General features: G+C 32.9%; 1 protein-coding gene across 1 annotated transcript; it reads right to left on the bottom strand.

Moving 5' to 3' along the window:
- Positions 1–1,764: 1,764 nt before the first annotated feature.
- On the bottom strand, positions 1,765–4,889 carry LOC132546318 (helix-loop-helix protein 13-like). Its single transcript, XM_060210043.1, has 2 exons — positions 4,355–4,889; positions 1,765–1,856 (listed from the first exon to the last, which is right to left on the bottom strand). The coding sequence occupies exons 1-2, from the start codon at positions 4,887–4,889 to the stop codon at positions 1,765–1,767; spliced, it is 627 nt and encodes a 208-aa protein (XP_060066026.1).
- Positions 4,890–11,141: the final 6,252 nt, after the last annotated feature.

Here is an 11,141-nt window from a genome sequence, read left to right as displayed (position 1 = left end):
CGTATTCATCGAATATTGCATCCCCAGCCCCCAAACCCTTCTTTTTTCAGATAGTGATATATATATATATAGTGTTTGACATGAATTATGAAATTCCGGTAATTGCGGTGTTTCTTTTTGTATTTTGTAATGTTTTTCACATTCTTTGCAAGTAAAACCGATTTTCATTATTTATTTGAACATCAATATGACAAGACAGAAAGAATGGGTCATTTAGATGAAACCGTATACAACATTTTTAAATATAGTTTTACGGTCAGTTAAATAAACTTTTGCATTGTCCAGTTTACTATCTTAAATTCGATGCTATGCCACTGAGAGTATTATGATTAAATGTCAGTTAAGTTGTATAATGCGTTAGTTATACGAGTACTGTACTAAAACATGTAGAAAATAGTATAAGTATGCATTAAGTGATCTACACATTAAAGATGCCAAACAAAAGATTCACAAGACACCTATGATCTCGTCTGCTCGAGTCTTTTTAGTTTAAACAATATTTCGTGTTCAACATTTACATATTACCAGTTCAGTACAAACAAATCTTTTCTGCTGCAATTCGCCAAGATCATACCGCTTTGTTTTTCCGGAACTGAAAAGCAATGTTCATTTGCCCAACTACTATGTAATAATTCATGAATTCTCTCTTCGAGTGGTTTCTCGCATTTATACGCTAGCCAAACTAATCACGATGGCTTCTTGCTGTACTGATTGGTTCTTCATAGCTAACGTTTCATGTTTCTGTGTATCATTTTTTTCTTCGAAAATGTCGACAAAATCATTATTCAAACTCATATTCGATGAAACTAGGACAAAAATAATTCTGAATCTCGAAAAAGAATAGTGCTGTGGAAGCGTCTTCTGCTTCATTGACGACATCCGCAATATACATCATGGTCAATCCAAGTAAATAAATAACATATTCCTAGATAAAAAAAAAACTAAGCAAACAACAACAAATAAACCACGCATCTAACACGTCCAGCTTCAAATCACATTATATTTTGCAATGAGATCTAAATGACAAACATAAATCTTCCCGATAATGTTAATCATTATTAATTAATTATTATTATTGTTATTTCTAAAAGCACTGTTGTGAGTAACCTGTCGGTTGACAACAATGCAATATTATGGAAGTTAGCAATGATATAAATAGAAACGATATCAGTGGTATATGGCAATGTCAAATTATCAAATTACTCTCGTCGAAACTAAACAAAACCAAGACGAAATATTTACGGCCCTTGTGCCCTTTCTCTTTGTCATTTTCAACGCCCTCATTATCTTCAACAAACTCATAAATTCATTCACATGTTAAGAAATAACTCTCATATAAAACTATAAGCAATAATGTTTAATTTTACAATGTGTCAAGTTGTGTAACAAAGACGCTGCTCTTGCAATAAACTTTGTATGTTTTTGAAAGTTTCGAGTTTTTACCAAGGAAGACCTTAGAATAACAATATTTTATATGTTGATATAATTTTCGCGCTTTGTTTATCATCGATTGCAGCGAAAATTAGAATCCTTCAAAAATAACAAAGTTCACATAATCACACCGTTAAATATGATATTTGGCAATAAATATTTTGTTATTTAATTCACCATTAGAAACGCAATATAACACTTTGGTCTCATTGATAACATTACTTTTCCTCACGCAATCAGGAATGCAGCTGCTCAGAAACAGTAACACTTTACATATGCATTGTGTTCGATTCTTTGTCACTGTATCATTTGATGTAGCTGTCCGATTAAACATCAGCACGCGTTTTGGCCGTAGGCGTTAGGGGTAGGCCTCCTTTGAACTCCAAGACTTTCCCACTTCACCCACGAAAGTCTTGCCGTTAGATCTGAAAGTTTGAAGAAAATATGGTGTTATTTTCTATGTTAATATATATTCTATACTTTTCTGTTGATTGCCTTTTTTGTGGAATAAGTTAATCAGTTATGGATCAACAATTCTGTATTCGTTTTATCAATTTTATTTCATTTTAGATAACAAAAGTAAAAGTACAATGATAAAGTGACACAAAATAAAAATGGGAATTTTAATGCCAGTTGGCCAAGATTTATTCATTGCTTGTCAGCTGTACTAGGCTAAAATTGCTGTATAAAGTTTTGAGAATTCTTTCTGATTTTAATCATTTCAGCATTATTGCATACATATTTTCCAGGTGATTTTATTACAGAGATGTATATTGGAATTTAATATCTGGATGTAACTGCTGAAAAATATGAATACTCGATAAATAATACAAATAAATACACGCGAAAATAAATAAGTCTTGGAATCTTGAAGTGACCACATTAATAATTGGTGAATGTTTGTTTTTTTATTGTTGATTACGACAGTCGTATAACCGGTGACTGATGGAAAAAAGGATAGACTTTTAGAAAAAATCAGTTATTTGCAATGGTATTTGTAAATCAAAAGAACGGAATCAAATTTCGAATCATTATCAAATATCTATTTGAGATAATGGACATCAAAGTGCTAAAATAACCTTACGCAAGATCAAAAACCTGCGTATCCACAATTTAAATATTAGATTGTAAAGCATTATAATACTTGAAAGGAAGAAAAATAGATAAAAGACGACTAGTACATATGATTATTATTATCATTATTATTTTATATCCAATTTCCCTGTCTGTACTGATCTTTTAATTACCAGTTGTAGTGTCTGTTATATTATTATATACTCGGAATGATAAAAACTATTGATTATAGTACTATAAAATTCCCCTAAATTAACCCCTAAAAATACAAATGATTCTTATCCTAATCATTATCATAGAAACGTACTACATATTTTTTGTTATTGTAAAAAGCAAAAAAGGGAAAAAAATTACTCAATCAAGAATTTTGAAATCTATAATAATGTCTTCACTTTTTTATCTCCTTTAAAGACATTTATGTAAATTTGCTTTCAGCCCATAATGGTTGAATATAAATCGAATCGGTGAGCATTATCGTTTTGTATTATTTATTCATTTTTATTATTTAAGCAGGCGATTATATAAACGAATGGCAATAGTTTCATTTACATATCATTTCCCATTAGTATGACTATGGGACTTTTGTTGTCCTAATGTTTATACTGACGTCAATGGAAACAACAAAATTGATATCAGTTAAATCGTTACATTTCGTTAAATAATATTTGGGAAAATTGATTAAGACACGACCGTTATCTTTTATAAAATTGAATCTGAGTGGAAACAAACGTATACTGTTGTGTGATATCGAAACATATTTTACAGCCTTATTATTTTCAAAAATTTTTAAAAGAAAAAAAAAACAGAACTTTTGTCAAGTGGGAATTATTTCTGATGTTACCATTTTGAAAAAATAATAAACACCAAACACAGCATATTTTACTACCGCTTTAAAGTTTGCAAAATATTTAAATAGAATTGTTTATTTTATCTCACTAATCGAGCGTGGAACTTTTTATCATAAATGCATGCGATCTCTCTAATCAGAGATGTATTTCTTCCGGTATATTTATAAAGGAAGAAGGAATTAAGCATCATTGATTAAGATATATTACTTATAACAAGAAAAGTGTAATGACATGACAGTGGAATACAAGGATCATAATGGAAATGTTTACTTCATTATCTATTTAAATGCGATATGATGCTTTTGGTATGAGTCTATCGACTGAGTCTTCGAAACTATTAGAAATATCCTTTCAAAAAATTATTGGAGTTAAACATTATGACTTAGCAAATATCCACTACACTTTGAAAGAAATAAAAGAAGTATATACTGTACTTTTCAATAGAAATTTTAAAAAGTAGCTACTATACTTTGATTTTTTTTTAAACTGAAAAACTTCCGGATGATCCCATACTTGTATTCCAAAATTTAACATATTGCATTTTAAATAACAGAAACTAATTTTAAATTCCATTCTTTCCGCTTTCAGCAATTTTTCTTCATTGTTCTCATATCTTCCCTTTTATTGGAACGAATGAACAGGAAATGATAAGATATGATATACACAATTATTACATAGTTATATCTAAATTATTATTTATTCAAGTATACGAAACCTTCCAAATCTTTTAAAGGGATTTTGGAGGGAAATTAAAAGATGGGAAAAAAACCTTGTGGAAATGTTATTTGAATGCGGTGTTTTTGATTTCACCACAGTCAAGTACTCATACATTTTCCTTTAAAGTTTTATTTGTGTGATTTCGTGGATAATCTAAATTTAAGAACTAATTGGTAAACAGGAAAAAAAATCACCATGATTATTTTTTTAAAAAAATCAAGCGCCAACAACCGTTTTAAACCCGACGAATTGATATCCTTACATCAGAGTTGAATAAGTCTTACCACTTGTGTTCCACTGCGCCTGTCGTTGTCCACCTTCGCATGTCCTTAGACATTGCTCTACGTAATCAACAGGGTCGTGTGCGTCGTCATCTAACATGTCCCGCAATAACGCTATGTAGGCTATGGCAAGTCGAAGTGTGTCGATTTTAGACAAGCGTTTTTCGTACGGAAATGTTGGCACATGGGACCGGAGTTCTTCAAATGCAGAATTGATACTCAGCATCCTCTTTCGTTCACGAATATTTGCAGCGTGACGTTGAGGTTGGCTTTGGAATTCGTCGTCGTATTTCAAGGAGTCTCGCTTATTATGTAATCCGTCGAAGAAGTAATCTTCTGAATGTTCAGAGCTATTCTCTTGGTGCTGAACGTAAGGATCACAATGGGAAGGACCAGAACAAAACGACGTCGGAAGAAATAACTTGTTCGCAACTCCCTCCAAACTACACGGTCTTGGATCACAAAGTGTTTCAATTTCCTCTTCTAGACTGCGACAGTAATTGTAAAATTGTATCGGAATGTCTCTAGCAAGTTCCATATCAAAATTCAAAAGAAAATCGAAAATCTTTGCGGTTATCCGAAAGATTAGGAACCATTATTTCCATATAGAGTACATTCAAATTTGTCATGAAAACTCAAAACTTGTTACGGGATTAACGAGTGAACTGATTATAAAAGCTGTTTTTAGTTCTCATAATAAACTTATTTAGTATTCCATCGACTGTCTGTTAGTAGTAAGAGCACCGTTACCGCAAACGATTAGCAACTTTGGAGTGATGGCACGACCAAAACTAGGAGGGTCCTTATATATGCTGGGAATTGTATTTTGATGAGATGTCATCCTCAAATGTGGAGTCAATTAAAGATTTGATGAAGTTCTGGGTTGTGTATAACAGTAATGTGTACAAGTCCGCCGCGAGGGGGACAACAACCATGCTCACTGTTCTAAACACACATTCAAGTACCATGGAGTCTTTCTGATGAAGGACAATAGGCAGTGTCTCCGGTAAGGCACTGGGAACAATACACCCCGAAGACACCCGCGGTGCAGACACGAGATGGCAGCCGAACGGATATATCGTTAAACGGCCTAATTGAATGTCAGCGATTGGCTGAATAACCAGTCGCGTGCAAGTGATAGCGCATGGGGAGCATAGAAATTTGTCAAAATTGAATGTTCTTTTCGAGTTAATAATCTGTAGTTTTAGTGAAAAGACTTGAAAATGATGTTATGAAAACTTTTCCGAAAACAGTTAGCGGTTGATTACACTTAATTGAATTTCAAGCATTCCTACATACGTTTGGGGGCCTGGATGACATATTTAAGAACTCTCAGTTGTGCCAGAGCCTCTTACTGCCAATTCTTGATGCTATCAACACAGGATTTATACTACAAAACAAACGTGTGTCTTGATCGGTCTCAATTGTTCAGTTCATAGCTGATGCATCTGGTCATATGTTAAACGTATGTGCCTAGTAGGGACATTCACATGTTTTTCTTCAAGTATCATCTTCTGATATAATTAGTGAGACTTTGGTATCTTTGTTGTGATATCGCTAACGCTGACAAGTACTAGAGACGTCAAAGAAGTGGAATTATTAATTCCAATGTAAAACACATCTGTGCCATAAATGTTGCTTGTATATAGATTAAATGTTTAAATTTACATTAATATTAAAGAGGGAAAAGAAAAGGCTCCTTATATATATAGACAAGTATATTATATTTAAAAAAAACCAATGCTATTTTGATTACAAAAATGAGTTTCAGTAAGTCTGAATTCAAATCGTGATATAAATGTCATGTACTATATGCTGTGTTAGTTAAGGCAAATTTATAAATAGCAACACGTGTGTCCATATTATCCTGAACTGCACACAAAGTTTACCTTGGTATACAAGGAGAAAATATATCGGTGCCTGAAAGCATGGGAAAATGTGTCACAGACGAAATCGGAACACTAGAATAGGAGATCCAGCAGGACGCATCGATAATTGAGAATATGATCCAAAATAAATCCAACAAGACTCTCATAGGGATAAAGGAATTAGTGATAATAAGGTATGTGGTGCGTGTTCATCAACTCTCTTTTGGAGCTGACGGAAATTTTAGAAACAAAATTATAAGAAAACTCATATTGTTAAGATACAAATCAGTGTATTGAGATGTATTAAGAAATATTAAGAATACTTTTGTCAGCCTTCTTTACTTAATATAACACATTCATCTCTAACAACATGATATGTTGAATAATTCACCAATGTTACGAGGAAAACAATTTTAGAGAGAACCGTTGTTGCGAAGAAATCAAATCCCTTTCTGCTCATTGGGATGAGGTAACACGCAGTACTGTATGGTCATCAACAATATTTATTTAAATATCAAATGTTTTCAGTCTTACGCCATCAGCTCACTCAATATTACTTCAATGTATTGATGTTTATCCCCGATACAAAATAATATAAAATAATTTCGTTAATGATCCTATTGATAATATAGATATTATATAATGCGCGAGGTATAAAACTCATAACGTTCAAACTATATATCAATTATTCATATCTAAGATTGTGTATGTATAATGATGGATTATGTTTTGACGATAAAAGTATGTTATTCGTCCGGCAAGGTTGGGACACAACATCATGTTAACAACATTAAAAAAATACCGTTAGGTCTTTAAAAGCGTCTTAAAATTGGTGTAGTATAGCATATAACCCATGAAACAAATTAGGAATATTTCAAACAAATTACTGACATATTTATTTACAATCGACACACATCTGATCGAGTGTTAGTTAGTTAACATTTGTAAAATCAGCGATATGATTTAATGCTTGCATATTCCATATTCCAGTCGAGCTATATTTGTATGCCAGAATATCCCTTACAAGTTCTATCATGTTGGACTTCCGTCGCCAGATATACAATAACATGAAATCTTATACCCCCACGACCCCATAACGTTATTTTTAGTTTTTATTAAAAGAGTAATCAAGACGACTTTGGTTATGTCTTATGGAATTCTAACGTCTTGTTCCTATTGAGTTCAGTAATATATATTTACACTGCCTGTTTAATAATGAAAATGTACCAAATCAATATCCAGGACAGGAATACATAAGCTATTTATTTTGCTTTGTATGCGTGTATCGTTTTTGGAGAAAATAAACTCCAAATTGAAATGAGAAACTGAAAATTAAAGTACAAAAATAAATAAAAATTGATAAAAACGGTGAATTTGCTGATTTTATCTCTTAGGAACAGAAAACTGACTTCATTTTAATATTTCTCTTTATTAATATTGGTTTTCCCAAGTTGCTCCATATGTTTGATAATTTAGCCCCTTAGCATCACTGAGTAGTCCTAGAAGGATGAAGCAGCTGTATGATACAGTGACTTAGCTCTGTTGTGTCTCTTATTCTAAATATGTATTTCAAGATCTTATTCACTTCCGTGGCATTGTACAATCTTTCTTCCTGTCACACCTAAATATCTGTCTTTTTGGCTGTTTCTGCAGAGGCCTTTGAATCATATCTAGGACTCGGACTTAATAACTTAAATAAAAAAACCCCATTGATAATAGCAACAGGAAAGTACCAGAGTCCCATAAAGATATGTAAAGAAACACTTTTTAAAAAATCATCATTTGCGCACTATGACTCTCCTTTGGTCGTTGATTAGTGGCAGTTGTATAATGTTATGCATTGGAAACCGTTATTGGTTGACATCTTTCATTTCAAATGCAAGTGACAGCTTATCAGTTTCGATATTGAATTATTTAACTAGCTTCTAAAATTTTGCCAATAAGTCACTCTATTTTTACCTTCTGCCTACGAAAACCCGCATACATACCTTGTCAGCACCTTATGGACTCTAATGCCGAGAAGGGGATGGGTTCCTTTGTATTGAGTTTGAATTGTTTCACGCCATGATGTGATATAACATAGTAGTCGATTTGATCTAACGCTGTGGTCAATGTGATGTCACTTGTTGTTGTGTCAAACATGACCGCTTTCTGACACGCTTTGTGGTGAGTTTCCCCAGTTTGTTGCTGCGATCACAATTAACTGTTATGTCCTCGTCGACAAGAATTATTTACAATAATAATATATGTCACTCGATAATTGTACAAGACATACATGTGGAGTTCGATAGAGCAGGTTAATACAATATATATGTACTCACTGAAATTGTTATGATGCAGTATAATTTCGGTGACATCTGAAAAAAAGGCACTTAAAATTGCATTGTTCCAGAATAAAACACATTCAGTTGACGACAGTGGCAAAACAATTAATTCTCATTAATGGTTGATTGGTATGGTGGATTACTGTTTCTAGTTTATTGTTATGTTAATGAACATAATTTTCAATTGTCTCAAGTCTTATTTGCTCCCACCAAGTCAATGGCAATTAGGATTTTTTGTCTGTCTGGCGAATCTATCGATCAACATCTGACTTTAATTTAATAGCCAATACACTGCGTAATACCATGTGTCATGTTTACTTAGGGTTGAAACAATCCAACACTTGTCATTTTTCAAGAAGATATAAATCATTAGTGATGCTCTCGAAAAATCAAACAGAAATTAATTCGTTTACAATTAGTAGAGGAGTCTTAAAGAGCGTATTATAGGTCACATTACATATACTGTTGTAATATTTTTATAAACCAATGTAGAAATAATAAATGACAGTTAAAATATAATTACGACCAATTGTACTTCATTACCAGATTATTTGATGATTTGGCTGTCTAATTCTATGATATTTTAACAAATATTAACATAACTGATTATAAGATTAAGTTCAAAACAATGAGACTCGATCGCCATGGTTACAGTGAAATAAACTCAATATCTACATCACGTAAACAAATATGGATGTATCTGGAAACCCGAAATCCAAATTAGTTAGAGGAAATGTAATTAAATTCAATATCGACAAAAAGAGCAAAATGTTAGCTAATTTTTTGTTTTTCTGTTTTTTCTTGAAATAAATAACTTAAATAGCACGAGAACAAACAAAAAAAAAAAAAAACCCAAAAAACAACAAAAACAAAAAGTGGAACAGTAGCTCGATTTTTCGTATGTCAACTATAAAAAATATTCATATTATCAGACCTGAACGAATATGAATTGAATAGTATGTGGCATTAAGATGCCTCTTCTGTTTCAGCGAGTTCCGCCATGTAAATCTTGGTCAATCCAAGTATTTTGTATTGTCACCTTATCGTAATGGGAAATGCGTTGATAACGAAGAAACCAACAGTTATATTAATGAGAATCCAAACACATCTAACTTCGCACACAAGGAAAGAAAATATTTCCCGTTAGATCACGATGGCGACTACAAAACGTCTTCACAGTCAGCATTAATTTATCTCTATATAAAGTATGGGTGGTGACGGGTTTTTCCTTCAGTAATCCAAATCTCTCTTGGAAATCGTGATATTCTGAACAAGCCCTTGAATAAAGCATTAACTGCTATATATGAACAACCAATTACATTACATAGTGCAAAATATTCGCTTTGAAGTGCACGATTCTGGAATGTCAAGGCAAACTCATAAATACGATTTTAACCCTAAGACAAGTATGAAATCATTTGTCAAAAATAGAAACGATCTGACGCTTAGCAGTTCTTGCACACACTTTAATTTTGCAAAACAGGGATTCTCAGGAGTACTTGCTTGGTAATGAGGTGTCATGTATCAAGATATCGATAGAGCCATAGGTAAGTTTATTTTGTTATATATTAAGATTGCAGTATTGTCGAATGCGTTACAGAGATAATGAAGGTAGCCATCTCACGATCACCGTCTATAATTACTGCTTTATTTAGAAAGAATATTTTAAACTGCATTTCCCCCTCAAACTGTTGTTATCGTTTCACTTTGCTATTAACTTTTGGATTGGCCAAACCATATGTTCTGGTCGAGTAATTTTAGTAATGATTAATATCAAGGACATGTGGAACTGAAATACGTTTTTCTGGTTTTTCCTTAAACAGCCGATGTTTGTTCTTTCAAAATTGTCCGACAACGAGCGGTAGAGTTGACCACTTACTTAAGTAAAGCTGAACTGCATCACGTCATTAATGGTGATATACAGTTGTTTTACATTCTGTAGTTCGACTTGAAGTCATGTTTGCATCTGTATGAGTACGTCATAGATTTCCCACTCTCTAGGCTTCTGATTTCTGTCTACACTGTCTGCCATGTTTGTGTTTCATTCACTAGCTGTCACTAAAGTTGATTGTATTGATCTGTCGTTCTCGTTGATATTTTGTCTAGCTTGTAGTTACCATGTACAAATGCAGTTGCTACATTTGATTCGATGCATCAAAAAGTTCTTTGGGATTTTGGAGCTTTAAGCCATTGTTTGCGTTTCATTCACTAACTGTCACTAAAGTTGATTGTGCTGGTCAGTCGTTCTCGTTGGTGCTTCTAATTACTGTGTATATATGCAGTTGCTTCATTTTATTCGAGACATCAAAACGTTCTTTGAGATTTTGGAATTTCATGTGAGTGGTATCAAAGATGAGATTCGCCCCTCTATCACCTATAACATAACAATGGCGTTGTCATTATATTCTGAGATTTTTTCTTGAATTTAGGACTACATTGATAATTTCTGCGCTTGCAGTCGTGAGTTGAACTATTCTCATGCGTTATTGAGTAGTTCTGTCCATCATAGGTCTTCTGACATTTGTATATCAAGGCACAGTTGTACCTGTATCAAATTGTATACGAAAGAATCAATAATTCCCATAACTCCTGAAAAGC

The sequence above is a fragment of the Ylistrum balloti genome, unplaced genomic scaffold, assembly GCF_031769215.1.
Source record: "Ylistrum balloti isolate Yb309-2 unplaced genomic scaffold, AGI_CSIRO_Ybal_v1 Utg369882, whole genome shotgun sequence".
NCBI lineage: Eukaryota > Metazoa > Mollusca > Bivalvia > Pectinida > Pectinidae > Ylistrum > Ylistrum balloti.
Note: the sequence above shows the minus strand (reverse complement) of the source record. Positions and strands in the feature narration are given on the sequence as shown.

Bases quoted from the DNA above. Each gene is read 5' to 3' on its own strand.
- LOC132546318 (XM_060210043.1), bottom strand. From the start codon at position 4,889: ATGGAACTTGCTAGAGACATTCCGATACAATTTTACAATTACTGTCGC. The intron at 1,857-4,354 runs GTAAGACTTATT...TCAAACTTTCAG, and splicing joins GGCGCAGTGGAACACAAGTG to ATCTAACGGCAAGACTTTCG.